The sequence below is a fragment of the Oncorhynchus gorbuscha genome, linkage group LG16 (genome assembly GCF_021184085.1).
Source record: "Oncorhynchus gorbuscha isolate QuinsamMale2020 ecotype Even-year linkage group LG16, OgorEven_v1.0, whole genome shotgun sequence".
Classification (NCBI taxonomy): Eukaryota; Metazoa; Chordata; class Actinopteri; order Salmoniformes; family Salmonidae; genus Oncorhynchus; species Oncorhynchus gorbuscha.
Window position 1 is genome coordinate 34,184,152 of NC_060188.1, and position 16,070 is coordinate 34,200,221.

The 16,070-nt window shown below is 44.8% G+C and overlaps 1 protein-coding gene across 2 annotated transcripts in view; it reads right to left on the reverse strand.

Annotated features, from left to right (window-relative positions):
- doc2a (double C2-like domains, alpha) overlaps positions 1–16,070 on the reverse strand; it is a 53,569-nt gene that overhangs the window by 15,278 nt on the left and 22,221 nt on the right. For both annotated transcript variants that reach the window (XM_046307033.1, XM_046307032.1), the window contains exons 2-7: positions 11,968–12,299; positions 11,159–11,238; positions 10,223–10,297; positions 9,779–9,888; positions 5,074–5,200; positions 4,735–4,794 (exon numbers count right to left, since the gene is read on the reverse strand). In XM_046307033.1, the coding sequence (XP_046162989.1) occupies positions 4,735–4,794; positions 5,074–5,200; positions 9,779–9,888; positions 10,223–10,297; positions 11,159–11,238; positions 11,968–12,295 (780 nt within the window). In that variant the 5' untranslated portion in view covers positions 12,296–12,299. The remainder of the gene's footprint in view (positions 1–4,734; positions 4,795–5,073; positions 5,201–9,778; positions 9,889–10,222; positions 10,298–11,158; positions 11,239–11,967; positions 12,300–16,070) is intronic.

The window sequence follows — 16,070 nt, forward strand, 5'->3', positions numbered from 1 at the left end:
GAAAGTTGTTTGCAAAATAACCATAGAACAATAATAACCACGCTTTCACCAACCTCTAAAAACAGATGGTTCTCAGAACGTCAGGTGCTAGCTGGGGCATATCTGTTTGCCGAAGCTTCAAAATGTGATGCTTATAAACTGATACCAACCTGAGTTGTTGGCCCTTTCCTATGTATCACTGCCTTGTGTTCTGGATACATTTAACATTTTACAACAAAAAATATCTAGTTAACAGAAGAAAGGAAGACAAAATAAGGACAAAAGAAGGACAGAAGAAAAAGGAAAAGAAAGAGGACAACAAAGTGAAACAGTCAGCACTTCTATTGCAACTTCGTATTTCGTCGTCCTAACGTAGTCTACACTGCTATCTGCCCAGCAGCTAGCCAGCTAGCATACGTCCACCGTCTACCGAATAGCAGCACTGTAGAAACTATTACACTCAACTGAACGACTTGATTAGTGTAGTGTTAGCTAGCTACATAGTTGTCTTTGCTGTCTTCGTATCCAAGATAATTGTGTAGTTTAGAGCGTGTAGTCTTAGAGTGATTATCTTAATTTACCGAGGTTAGCTAGCCAGCTATTTGTCGTCCTTAACGTAGGAGACACTGCTAGCTAGCCAACAGCTAGCCAACGTCTACTGAATAGAACTTCCGCACTCAACAACCCGGTCGCATTCCGCTTCGCTCCACAGGTAGTATCACATTTTTAATTTCATTTCATTACAGCACAACGGTTTGATTTGTTTGATCGTAGCTAGCTACATAGCTAGCTACATAGCCGTCTGTGTATCAAAGATAATTGTGTAGTCTAGAGCGATTTTCTAGGTTAGCTAGCCAGCTATTGTCGTTCTTTTAACGCAACGTAACGTAATCAACACTGCTAGCTAGCCAGCTAGCCCCGAATAGCAGCACTGTAGAAACTATTACACTCAACGGAACGACTTGATTAGTGTAGTGTCAACAACGCAGCCACTGCCAGCTAGCCTACAAAGTCAACAACGCAGCCACTGCCAGCTAGCCTACTTCAGCAGTACTGTATCATTTGAATCATTTTAGTCAATAAGATTCTTGCTACGTAAGCTTAACTTTCTGAACATTCGAGACGTGTAGTCCACTTGTCATTCCAATCTCCTTGCATTAGCGTAGCCTCTTCTGTAGCCTGTCAACTATGTGTCTGTCTATCCCTGTTCTCTCCTCTCTGCACAGACCATACAAACGCTCCACACCGCGTGGCCGCTGCCACCCTAATCTGGTGGTCCCAGCGCGCACGACCCACGTGGAGTTCCAGGTCTCCGGTAGCCTCTGGAACTGCCGATCTGCAGCCAACAAGGCAGAGTTCATCTCAGCCTATGCCTCCCTCCAGTCCCTCGACTTCTTGGCACTGACAGAAACATGGATCACCACAGATAACACTGCTACTCCTACTGCTCTCTCTTCGTCCGCCCACGTGTTCTCGCACACCCCGAGAGCTTCTGGTCAGCGGGGTGGTGGCATCGGGATCCTTATCTCTCCCAAGTGGTCATTCTCTCTTCTCCCCTTACCCATCTGTCTATCGCCTCCTTTGAATTTCATGCTGTCACAGTTACCAGCCCTTTCAAGCTTAACATCCTTATCATTTATCGCCCTCCAGGTCCCCTCGGAGAGTTCATCAATGAGCTTGATGCCTTGATAAGCTCCTTTCCTGAGGACGGCTCACCTCTCACAGTTCTGGGCGACTTTAACCTCCCCACGTCTACCTTTGACTCATTCCTCTCTGCCTCCTTCTTTCCACTCCTCTCCTCTTTTGACCTCACCCTCTCACCTTCCCCCTACTCACAAGGCAGGCAATACGCTCGACCTCATCTTTACTAGATGCTGTTTTTCCACTAACCTCATTGCAACTCCCCTCCAAGTCTCCGACCACTACCTTGTATCCTTTTCCCTCTCGCTCTCATCCAACACTTCCCACACTGCCCCTACTCGGATGGTATCGCGCCGTCCCAACCTTCGCTCTCTCTCCCCCGCTACTCTCTCCTCTTCCATCCTATCATCTCTTCCCTCCGCTCAAACCTTCTCCAACCTATCTCCTGATTCTGCCTCCTCAACCCTCCTCTCCTCCCTTTCTGCATCCTTTGACTCTCTATGTCCCCTATCTTCCAGGCCGGCTCGGTCCTCCCCTCCCGCTCCGTGGCTTGACGACTCATTGCGAGCTCACAGAACAGGGCTCCGGGCAGCCGAGCGGAAATGGAGGAAAACTCGCCTCCCTGCGGACCTGGCATCCTTTCACTCCCTCCTCTCTACATTTTCCTCCTCTGTCTCTGCTGCTAAAGCCATGTTCTACCACTCTAAATTCCAAGCATCTGCCTCTAACCCTAGGAAGCTCTTTGCCACCTTCTCCTCCGTCCTGAATCCTCCCCCCCCCCTCCTCCCTCTCTGCAGATGACTTCGTCAACCATTTTGAAAAGAAGGTCGACGACATCCGATCCTCGTTTGCTAAGTCAAACGACACCGCTGGTTCTGCTCACACTGCCCTACCCTGTGCTCTGACCTCTTTCTCCCCTCTCTCTCCAGATGAAATCTCGCGTCTTGTGACGGCCGGCCGCCCAACAACCTGCCCGCTCGACCCTATCCCCTCCTCTCTTCTCCAGACCATTTCCGGAGACCTTCTCCCTTATCTCACCTCGCTCATCAACTTATCCCTGACCGCTGGCTATGTCCCTTCCGTCTTCAAGAGAGCGAGAGTTGCACCCCTTCTGAAAAAACCTACACTCGATCCCTCCGATGTCAACAACTACAGACCAGTATCCCTTCTTTCTTTTCTCTCCAAAACTCTTGAATGTGCCGTCCTTGGTCAGCTCTCCCGCTATCTCTCTCAGAATGACCTTCTTGATCCAAATCAGTCAGGTTTCAAGACTAGTCATTCAACTGAGACTGCTCTTCTCTGTATCATGGAGGCGCTCCGCACCGCTAAAGCTAACTCTCTCTCCTCTGCTCTCATCCTTCTAGACCTATCGGCTGCCTTCGATACTGTGAACCATCAGATCCTCCTCTCCACCCTCTCCGAGTTGGGCATCTCCGGCGCGGCCCACGCTTGGATTGCGTCCTACCTGACAGGTCGCTCCTACCAGGTGGCGTGGCGAGAATCTGTCTCCTCACCACGCGCTCTCACCACTGGTGTCCCTTGGCTCTGTCATAACCTCACATGGTCTCTCCTATCATTGCTATGCAGACGACACACAATTCATCTTCTCCTTTCCCCCTTCTGATGACCAGGTGGCGAATCGCATCTCTGCATGTCTGGCAGACATATCAGTGTGGATGACGGATCACCACCTCAAGCTGAACTTCGGCAAGACGGAGCTGCTCTTCCTCCCGGGGAAGGACTGCCCGTTCCATGAGCTCGCCATCACGGTTGACAACTCCATTGTGTCCTCCTCCCAGAGTGCTAAGAACCTTGGCGTGATCCTGGACAACACCCTGTCGTTCTCAACTAACATCAAGGCGGTGGCCCGTTCCTGTAGGTTCATGCTCTACAACATCCGCAGAGTACGACCCTGCCTCACACAGGAAGCGGCGCAGGTCCTAATCCAGGCACTTGTCATCTCCCGTCTGGATTACTGCAACTCGCTGTTGGCTGGGCTCCCTGCCTGTGCCATTAAACCCCTACAACTCATCCAGAACGCCGCAGCCCGTCTAGTGTTCAACCTTCCCAAGTTCTCTCACGTCACCCCGCTCCTCCGCTCTCTCCACTGGCTTCCAGTTGAAGCTCGCATCCGCTACAAGACCATGGTCCTTGCCTACGGAGCTGTGAGGGGAACGGCACCTCAGTACCTCCAGGCTCTGATCAGGCCCTACACCCAAATAAGGGCACTACGTTCATCCACCTCTGGCCTGCTCGCCTCCCTACCACTGAGGAAGTACAGTTCCCGCTCAGCCCAGTCAAAACTGTTCGCTGCTCTGGCTCCCCAATGGTGGAACAAACTCCCTCACGACGCCAGGACAGCGGAGTCAATCACCACCTTCCGGAGACACCTGAAACCCCACCTCTTTAAGGAATACCTAGGATAGGATAAAATAATCCTTCTCACCCCCCCCCCCCTTAAAATATTTAGATGCACTATTGTAAAGTGGCTGTTCCACTGGATGTCATAAGGTGAATGCACCAATTTGTAAGTCGCTCTGGATAAGAGCGTCTGCTAAATGACTTAAATGTAATGTAAATGTAACATTTAAAAAAACTACCGGAATTGATCATATTCTGTTCTCCATTATCTCTCCCCTCTCCTCCCATCTTTAAAAGCTGATGTATTTTTCCCCTCTCATATTCCACACATCTCATTGAAGTATCTAAGTAACTAAGGATGAAAATAAGGTTGATAATGACTTATAATCAGTCTGCACTAAGTGGCTCCTATTGAAATTCTAATTTAGATCATTAGAGAGAGAAAGAAAATTGATAAACAGAAGCCAGTTAGTTTACCGAGGTGCTCAAACCCTCACATCTGTTGTGCTCTTTAATTTAGAATGTTAAAGCTTTGCTAATTGGCCCTGGTTAGGGGTGAGAAGGAGGGAGAAAAATGGAGAGAGAGTGGGGAGAGAGAGAGAGAGAGAGAGAGAGAGAGATAGAGACAAGGAGAGGGTTGAGAGATATGGAGACAGAAAGGGGGCGGGGGGAAAAGATTGACAGAGAAAGAGAGAGCGGGAGGGAGCGACAGGGAGAGAGAGCGAAGGAGGGAGGAAGGAAAGGGGAAAGCACCTCTCTTAAGTAGCAGGAGATTCCTCGGAGGGCTGTCCCCATGGTGGTTGGAGAGGGAAGCTGGGGAAAGAAGAGGAAGAAATTGAGCTTATTTCTTCTTTGTGCATCTCTGTCCAAAGAAGCAATAACTCAAGGGATTGCAGTTGAGAGAAGTGTGTGTGTGTGTGTGTGTGTGTGTGTGTGTGTGTGTGTGTGTGTGTGTGTGTGTGTGTGTGTGTGTGTGTGTGTGTGTGTGTGTGTGTGTGTGTGTGTGTGTGTGTGTGTGTGTGTGTGTGTGTGTGTGTGTGTGTGTGTGTGTGTGTGTGTGTGTGTGTGTGTGTGTGTGTGTGTGTGTCGTACTGGGGGTGGGTGTTCCAGACAGGTGTGGAAGTGTTTGGTCTGGTCTGGCTTGACGCGCTTCAGGGGAACCCGAGACTCCCCGATGAACTCATTATGAGTCAACTTATCCTCATCACACACTGACAACCTGCAACAGGGAGAAAGGGAGCGAGAGGAAGGTTTTTATTTCATCAACACCTTTACTTGCCCAATATTTACATAATTAAAAGCACAAAATGCACTTAATTATAATGGACCTAGATACAGTTGAAGTCTAAAGTTTACATACACCTTAGCCAAAAAGATTTAAACTCAGTTTTTCACAATTCCTGACATTTAATCCGAGTAAAAATTCCCTGTCAGTTAGAAGCACCACTTTATATTAAGAATGTGAAATGTCAGAATAATAGCAGAGAGAATGATTTATTTAAGCTTTTATTTCTTTCACCACATTCCCAGTGGGTCAGAAGTTTACATACACTCAATTAGTATTTGGTAGCATTGCCTTTAAATTGTTTAACTTGATTCAAACGTTTCGGGAAGCCTTCCACAAGCTTTCCACAATACGTTGGGTGAATTTTGGCCCATTCCTCCTGACAGAGCTAGTGTAACAGAGTCAGGTTTGTAGGCCTCCTTGCTCACACATGCTTTTTCAGTTCTGCCCACACACGTTCAATAGGATTTAGGTCAGGGCTTTGTGATGCCCACTAAAATTCCTTGACTTTGTTGTCCTTAAGCCATTTTGCCACAACTTTGGAAGTATGCTTGAGGCCATTGTTCATTTGGAAGACCTGTTTTCGACCAAGCTTTAACCTCCTGACTGATGTCTTGAGATGTTGCTTCAATATATCCACATCATTTTCCTTCCTCATGATGCCATCTATTTTGCGAAGTGCACCAGTCCCTCCTGCAGTAAAGCACCCTCATAACATGATGCTGCCACCCACGTGATGCAAGCCTCCCCCTTTTTCCTCCAGACATAACGATGGTCATTATGGCCAAACAGTTCTATTTTTGTTTCATCAGACCAGAGGACATTTCTCCAAAAGGTACGATCTTTGTCCCCATGTGCAGTTGCAAACTGGCTTTTATGGGTGGTTTTGGAGCAGTGGCTTCTTCTTTGCTGAGCGGCCTTTCAGTTTATGTTGATATAGGACTCCTTTTACTGTTGATATCGATAATTTTGTACCTATTTCCTCCAGCATCTTCACAGGGTCCTTTGCTGTTGTTCTGGGATTGATTTTCACCAAAGTACATTAATCTCTTGGAGACAGAACACGTCTCCTTCCTAAGCGCTATGATGGCTGCGTGGTCCCATGGTGTTTATACTTGCATACTATTGTTTGTACAAATTAACGTGGTACCTTGAGGTGTTCGGAAATTGCTCCCAAGGATGAACCAATTGTTTTTTTGAGGTCTTGGCTGATTTATTTTGATTATCCCATTATGTCAAGCAAAGAGGCCCTGAGTTTGAAGGTAGGCCTTGAAGAACATCCACAGGTACACTTCCAATTGACTCAAATTATGTCAATTAGCCTATCAGAAGCTTCTAAAGCCATGACATCATTTTCTGGAATTTTCCAAGCTGTTTAAAGGCACAGTCAACTTAGTATGTAAACTTCTGACCCACTGGAATTGTGATGCCATGAATTATATGTGAAATAATCTGTCTGTAAACAATTGTTGGAAAGATTTATTGAATCATGCAGACCCCGACCCCTGCATCTCATGTGACCTGGTCTTCCACACTGCCATTTCTGCTTGCCCCAACAGGTAGTTTACTAGGCAGTCCCTTTGCCTGTTGGCTACACTGCACCTAGGCCCTCCAACATATAGGTCCATAGTCAGCCCCAACCCTAGGCCTATACACCACCCACCAAGGAGAGAAAACAACCCTAGGCCTATACACCACCCGCCCAGGAGAGAAAACAACCCTACCGGCCTGGAACAAGAAAATAAATGATGCTGCACTGTTGAGAGAGAGAAATGTACAGACTGGGATGAGAATGGAATTGGCAACTCTTTGAGGTGGGCCTGTTCAAAAGGCAATGTGTTGTTCAAGTTCAAACCAGCGCTCACTCTCCCAGAACGATACCTGAACATATACACACACACACATACATGTGCACGTACACACAAGCATGCGAACACACACACACACACACACACACACACACACACACACACACACACACACACACACACACACACACACACACACACACACACACACACACACACACACACACACACACACACACACACACACACACACACACACACACACACACACACACACACACACACACACACAGAGCTCGAGAGATAAACCACTAAATTACTTTCTCACTCTCGCTTTCATGACAAGAAAATGGCCCAACCCCAGCAAAGTTTTAAAGGTCGGCAGGGAATCAGGTGTTGCCTGGGGATACGGCTAATTTGCAGTGTGTTGTGGGCACACACAGGTAATTTACCGTGGATAATCACGGGATGAACCGGAGTGCAGCAGTGTTCCGCTCTTCTCCTCAGGAGAAGCCTCCGAGTGGCTCTGAGAGTGCCATAACGTAATTCAAGAGGATATTACCATGGGCGACAGGCGGAATTATTCTGGCTAAATATACGACACACGGTCTTGCATCCCAAACGGCATCCTACTTCCTGACCAGAGCCCTAAGGGCGCTTGGCCAAAAGTAGTGTACTACATAGGGAATAGGGTGCCATTTGCCATGCAGCCACTGTCGAAGCCGTTGACAGGAAGAGACGTATTTTCAGAGAAACAACACTTGCTTGCTCGATAAGGCAAGTGCGCGCGCACACACACACACACATACACACTGCCTTCACTACCTGAATGTTGATAATTTAAAATTGAAATATGTATGGTCACAGAGCTTAATGTTAATGTGTTTACGATGTGTTTCTTTGTTGATGTATTTGTGTTTTAAACACCCACACTTTCCTATCATTGCCAAAGGTAAATGTCAGTGTGTTCCTCTTGTCCTTATGTAATTGAGCTATAGCCTATATATTATATGTAGGGTGAATTCGGTAAAGAGCGGGACATTATATAACCTGGGACCTATTTATTTCTTGGTCTGCCAAGAGGAAATCGAAACGATTGTTGCTAAGCCCTTTCGCAGAGAAACCACACAATGAAAACCACGTAACTTCATTGGTGTGACGTCACAGACAGGGGGCACAGCAAGCCTCACACAGGAAGCGCACCCTGCGAAGCACACAGCAAGATCAGTGACATCACTTTTTCCCCCGTTTTAAGGTTATAAAGATGTCGTAAATAATGCACAGTGCCAAACTGTGAACGTGCATACTAGGTACTAGGTACTAGTGCATCAAAATGTAGAAAAAAGAAGTTGCCAATATTATGTGTCAATTTAGTAATTAATTCATTTATTTAGTTGTCCCCTTTACCGACTACAGAGCTAAAGTAGGACAGCATGGAGTAGCTAAAGTAAGACAGCATGGCGTAGCTAAAGTAGGACAGCATGGAGTAGCTAAAGTGGAACAGTCTTCTAATCTTTTCCAATGGAGGAAAGAGATCCAGTTTAGGGACCCCCTGTACTTAGGTTGCGCAGGACTGGTTCTTGTAGTACTACGGCCAGAGATATAGGAGAAAGGAGAAGATAGGAATCCCAATGGGCAGTGAATGAGAGAGCGAGAGACTATCAACCCAGCAGACTATCAACCAATCGTGTTCACATTGACATGCTGTGTCCCCCGGGTGCTAATAAGCTAATCGTCATGCAATCCCTTCTCAAAGTCAGAGTATGAGTCGAGAAAACCGCCTATTTGCCTCAAATTCCAAAGCTATACGATACTACAGAGATCAAGGTAATTATCTCACATCTCGGGAAAAAGATTTGTAATGTTGTACTTTTTTGTTCACAAAATTCATGCTAATGCTGGGTTTTGGAGCTAGCGACCCATTGACTCCCATTCACTCCTTGAAGGAGAGCCGTCCTTGTCTCAGAATAGCCCAGAATGCACTGCACAGCACATTGACCCATTGACGACTCATGGGCAACGTACACAGTGACCGTTAGCACGATTCCAATGGAGTGTCCCATCACCTCAAAAGTATCTCTGCTATATCCTGTTCATTTAAAAAAAAATGTAGTAGTGTTATTTGGGTGAATTCAGAAAAAGTGGGCTACTTCTTGCATTCCCAATCACGGCCTTGGGATTGTTAACTTGTTGAAAGGTTTTGCTCACATCGGCCACAGAGAGCGAGATCACACAGACGTCCGGAAAAACAGGGACTTTTACACAAGGCACAGTGTTATATTCCTCGAAGCGAGAGCATAAAAGGCATAATGCTCGTTTGGGAGTTCTCATAGCTGTGTTTCCTTTTGTAATCAGATATCGTCTGCAAGCCCTGCCACATACGATGAGCATCATCGCCGGTGAAATAGGATTCCACCTTCCTCCTCTATAGTCCTCACCTCTTCAGAGGTCGTAGCGGGCTTTCTTGTACGCGTCAATGTCCGTATCCCATTCATTGTAAGTGGTAACTAGACATTGTCTATGCACTTATTGATGAAGCCCTTGACTGTTGTGGTAAACCCCTTAATGCTGTCAAATGAATCCTAGAACATCCCAGTCTCTACATACAACTGAAATGTATGTATGTATGCATGCACACACACACGTGCAAGCACGCACGCACGCGCGCACACACAGACACACACACACACACACACACACACACCTGAGTGTCTTCCTATGCATGTCCTCCTCTGTGATCCCAACATAGGTAAGCATTTCATTCCACACCGGATTCAGAGTATTCCGCACTATCTTTGTCTTCAACTTGTTAGCCTGAAAGACAGAGACAGTGAATAGAGAGAGGTGCCTCTACACCTGCATCGCTTGCTGTTTGGGGTCTCAGGCTGGGTTTCTGTACAGCACTTTGAGATATCAGCTGATGTAAAGAAGGGCTATATAAATACATCTGATTTGAGAGGTGAGAGAGGGGGAGGGAGAGAGAGAAATAAAGGAATGAAGGAAAGAAAAGAAAGGGAAAAGTATTCAGTAGTGTCAACAAAATCAATCAATAGAGTTCAGAGACATTGATTCCATTCTAACACATTAGAGGGGAAGACAACATAGGTGCACCTGTATCAGTATCAGATCCCATAATTACATGGCTCACCTTGCAGGCCCCGGGAAGAAGGTGCAGTTTGACATAGGGGTCTGCTAGGCCATTAAAATCCATAGGCTTCAGACCCTGAAAAGAGGAAAGGCAGACAAGAAAACAGAGAAAGAAAGAAAGAGAGGCTGAACAAAGAAAGAGAGGCTGAACAAAGAAAGAGAGGCTGAACAAAGAAAGAGAGGCTGAACAAAGAAAGAGAGGCTGAACAAAGAAAGAGAGGCTGAACAAAGAAAGAGGGCCAAGAGGCAGGAAAACATGAAGGCTGCTTCTGAAATGGCACCCTATTCCCTATTTGGTGCACTACTTCTGACCAGAGCCCTCTGGGCCCTGGTCAAAAGTAGTGCCCTATATAGTTTCACCCTAGCAGCGCCCTTGTCTTTGTTTTAAACATTATATTTGCATTATTTATGTTCTGTTCTAAGAGTCGGACCCATCCAGCATAAGTTATTCACTGAAAACTGAAACGCATTCATGTAAATGGGACCATTCAACTCCACATTAAAGTTAGTCAGAAGTCAAGCTGAGTCTAATTAGTTCCCTTTCATTTGGGATGATTGAGGCCTGCATATTTTAGGGTGAACTATCCCTTTAATGCTTCCCTATGACTGCCTTCATTCATTTACTTCACTAGACCCTCTTTTTCTGGAATGGAATGCAGAAATTCCACAAATGTGTGATGGCAGGGTAAGTGACATCCATGGATGCCGGAGTGGCCCAATCCCAAATCGACCCCTAGACCCTGCGCCCTATGCACTTCTGGAGATCTGAGAGGATTTGATTGGTATCAGAGGGCACGATGGAGCTATTAACATATGTCTTGCATCTGTCACATTCTCTCAGATCTCCAAAAGGGCATAGGGCGCAGGGTCTAGGGCTAGATTTGGGATTGTGCCGAAGGGCAGATAGGAAGTGAGTGAACAGTATCTGTGATGTTACCTTGGCCCTGAGGATAGTGCAGTGTAGCTTACTGGAGGCTCGCTCGTACCGCAGGTCAAACTCCAGTGTTCCCAAAGCAGCTGTATGGGAGACAACCAGTGGAATGGTTCAAAACCAGTAGAATGTGTCAGAAACAAACACCATCACTCCTACGGTACATGTCCTGCAATTGTGAAAACCCCCATATCAATGACCCAGGGTGGGTGAGTCACATCAGTAATACAACTCGGCAGCAAAAGTAGGCAAGGTACCTTTATCAATGAACCAATCAATCAATGAACCAATCAATAGTGTCCAGCCATGTTTGATGTGACAATGACCATAGGAGTTGGTAAGACAGTACACACTGATCTTGGACCAGGCTATTGCAACATACCTGGAATCACAATGGAAGCCACAGAATGGACTCACAAAAGGCTTTGAAACCAACCAATGACTGTATGAAAAGGACGGCACACTGACTTCCACAATCTGAAAGTACACACATGCTAAAGACATTACATATAGATGTCACAACAGAGTACATCAAGGAAACACTATGCATTTATATGGGATGTAAATCACGTTTATGAGTGCACACACACACACACACACACACACACACACACACACACACACACACACACACACACACACACACACACACACACACACACACACACACACACACACACACACACACACACACACACACACACACACACACACACACACACACACACACACACACACTTATGGGCATACACACACTCCACATCCAACCCCACACACACAAACACACTCAACAACACGCCAAACCCTGGACTCACTGCAGTCGTCACTGTCAGAACTGTTGATCTCCACAGACGTGTCCATGCTGCTCTGTAACGACAAAGACCCGCCCCCTCCCATCGCCCCCGGCTGCAATGGCGCCAAGAGTCCTCCCCTACCGCCACCCCCCATCTCGCTGGCCGCGCCCCCAGGACTGAGGACCCATGGGGAGCCAGTGGGTTTGGGGGAGAGGGGCTCAGAGGTGGGGGACAGGCGGGGAAAGTAGGCGGAGATTGTTCTGATAGGTCGGATGGGGCCTGGGCAGACGTCAATGGCCATGTGTTCCTGGATGGTGATGCTGAGTTTCTTTCCTTTACGCAACGTCATAGAGCTGAAATGGAGAGAGGGGGGGGGGGGTGAGGGGGGGTGAGAGAGGAATGTGGGATGAGGGATAGGGGATGAAAGAGAAGAGTGGGGAGAATGGGAAGAGAGTGACAGAGGGTGAGGAAGAGCAAAGTACAGGAGGAGAGGGAGAATGAGAGAGAGAAGTGGGAAGAGAGAGGAAACAAGAGAGGAGTGTGGGAAGAGAGAAAGGGGATGGCAGTGGGAAGAGTTGGAGAGAAGGAGATGAGAGAGCGGAGTGTGTGGAGAGAGGGGGTGGATCAGAGTGGGGGGAGAGAGAAGAGTGTATTTCATTAAAGACAATTAGACTGTGTGTGTTAAATATGCTTAACATGGTTTCAAGGTCCAAACTGGTGTTTCAAGCAACACAATTAATGGAAATAATTGACCTTTGCTGTGATGGGCTAGAGACTGACACATTTGAACACACACACACACACACACACACACACACACACACACACACACACACACACACACACACACACACACACACACACACACACACACACACACACACACACACACACACACACACACACACACACACACACACACACACACACACACACACACACACACACACAGGGAGAGAGAGAGAGACAGGCACTGACACAAACCCACATGGTTGTCAACACACATCACATGGTCCTTCTGTAGCTCAGTTGGTAGAGCATGGCGCTTGTAACGCCAGGGTAGTGGGTTCGATCCCCGGGACCACCCATACGTAGAATGTATGCACACATGACTGTAAGTCGCTTTGGATAAAAGCGTCTGCTAAATGGCATATATATACATATATATATATATATATATATATATAGTCCAGCATCAGTCTGTCAAGTATCAGAGCGGTCGGCATGGCAGGAGAGTGACAGAAGACAGGAGACGTGTCATAGTGACTAGTAGAGAGCGAGCGAGACAGAGACAGGGGAGCACTGCAAATGAAGACATTTCTACACTACAACCACTGATGATGACATCACCACACTAACGATGACATAATGCCACTTTAATAATTCCACTTTAATAATGTTAACATATCTTACATTACTCATATCACGTGTATATACTGTATTTTATTCCATCTACTTCACCTTGCCTCTGCCGCTCGGCCATCGCTCATCCATATGCTTACATGTACACATTCTCACTCACCCCTTTAGATTTGTGTGTATTAGGTAGTTGTTGGGGAACTGTTCGATTACTTGTTAGATATTACTGCACTGTCGGAACTAGAAGCACAAGCATTTCGCTACACTCGCATTATCATCTGCTAACCATGTTTATGTGACAAATTAAATTTGATTTGATTTTGACATTACCACACTAATGATGTCATTACCACACTAATGTAAGAATGACATCACCACACTACTTTCATTTTTTAAATTTTTTAACTATTTTAAAATTCATGATACAAAAATCAACAACTTACATCAAACACGTCTACTAAAACAAAACACAGGTATTAACAAGAAAATACTCAAACATTCAAAACATATCTATAAAAGAATTACAAAAATTCTAGTGCAATTGTTTTCACTCTGAAAAAAATGTCATTATAAGGATTCAGGAAGATGTTATTCTTGTTATTCACTAGGGATAATATCTTAACAATATATTATTTGGTATAATTCTGGAATTTTAGTTTGTGTATAAAGTATTTGGCAACAAGATTTTTTTTTAAAAAGCAATCATTTCAATGGTCTTGTTATCATTGCAATAGTAACATATTATATCCTTCATGTCAAAAACATGGGTAGTGTTCGTAATGGTAAATCAGTATTCTGCAAGGTTTTCCCAAAATTCTGACACAAATTTACATTCAAAGAACAAGTGAGTCAGATTCTCACATTCTTTTTCACAGAAAACGCACATATCATCAATAGCCACAAATTTGGACAACATAGAAGTACATGGATATATCTTACGTTGGATTTTAAAGTGCACTTCCTTAAATGTGTATGGTATACAATATTTGTAAGGCCTTAACCAAGCTTTTTTCCAGACAATGTCAGGAATAAGCATGTTTCATGTTTCCTCTAGGCGTAAGTTGGTTCTGTGAATGTAGAATTAGTCTTATATATTTATTACAACAACATTTCTTAGGTAAGCCCACACCTTCCAAACTGAGTTCTGGGTAAGCTTTGGGATCATTACCAAAGCTAAGATGAGTTTTCATTAGTGTAGTTAGACCCCTGGGAACGGCTTTGATCACAGAAATAAACTCTCTGAAAGGTATTGGAAACTCATTCAATGTTATAAATGGTTCATATGTAAGAATATTACCCCTGCTGTCAAAAACATCAAGAACAAAGCCAATATTCCTCTCATGCCAGCTGGGGTATGTCTAAATTATTCCACAAAAGAGCTTTATGTGGGGAAATTGTGCAGGAAACATGTTTTCTAGGTCATTAAAGCTTGTAGGCAAAACCTAGCCAATTTAGTGGGTAATCTCTCAGGAATAGAATTACATTTCGGTAAAAATGGAAGACCTACCAACTTATTAAACACATTATTTGGAATGAAATCCCATATTGAATCAGTATTGATCAAACATCTTTTCAGCCAGTTGATCTTGAACGTGTTATTTATGTCAACAGAATCCAACACTTCCAGACCTCCCTTCAGCTCTTTTATTAGAGAGGACTGACTTGTTTAGTTTGTGAGACTTATTTTTCCAGATGAAGTCAAGAAAGGTCTTGTTGATCCCTTTACAAGTAGAGGGATTTACACATAAAGATAATGAGGGGGTACACAAAGTGAGACAGTCCCTCTGCCGTGGACAGAAGTGCTCTCCCAAGTATAGAAAGATCTCTTTGTAGCCAATTATTAAATATATTAGATTTTTTCTTAATTTTAGGAGAGAAATTCATATGTTGTCTGACTAAGTGTTTTATTGACAATTCAATTCCTAAATATTTAGCACAGTCCTTTACAGGAATATTTTATATTTCTTTATCATTAGAGGCATATAAACATAAGGTTTCAAGTTTAGAAACATTCAGCATTACTCCTGATGCCATAGAAAATGCAGTGATCGCATTAAGGAAGGTCTTTGTCTTTTAAAAAGCGAGTAGTTGGGCCAGATGGGAAATGTTGATTTCTTTGTTTAAAATGGTTAAAAGCCGTACAAATTTGCATCATTCAGAATATCTAGAGAGAGAAGTTCCACAACCAAATTGAATAAAAATTGCGAAATTGGGCATCCCTGTCGTACACTTCTGTTGACACTGAATCTTTTGGATGTATTAAGGTTTAGTAACACAGAACTATTTGTATCTTTGTAAAAACACGTGAATGACTTTGTTAACATTTTTCACCGAAGCCAAACAGTTTAAGGGAAATTCATGTTCAATTGTGTCAAAGGCTTTTACAGAAGTCCAAAAATGAAACAATGGCATCAGAGTCAATTGCATCTGAATAATCTAGAAGGTCCGAGACGAAAACGAATGTTAGAGCTTATGTGACGGCCCTTCATAAATCCTGTTTGATTCTCATTTATAACGGTATCTATCATTTTCTTGAATCTTTTGGCATAAACCATCGCGATCCGTTTGTAATCAATATTTAATAAAGTAATTGGTCTCCAATTGTCAATGAGAGAAGGGTCTCTATCGGACTTCGGAATCAGTGAAATAAGGTCCCACGCTAATGATGTCATCACCACATCAATGATGACATCACCACATTACACCACACTAATCATGACATCACTACATGAAAGGACTGCTAAATGATGGCTTTACCCCACGAA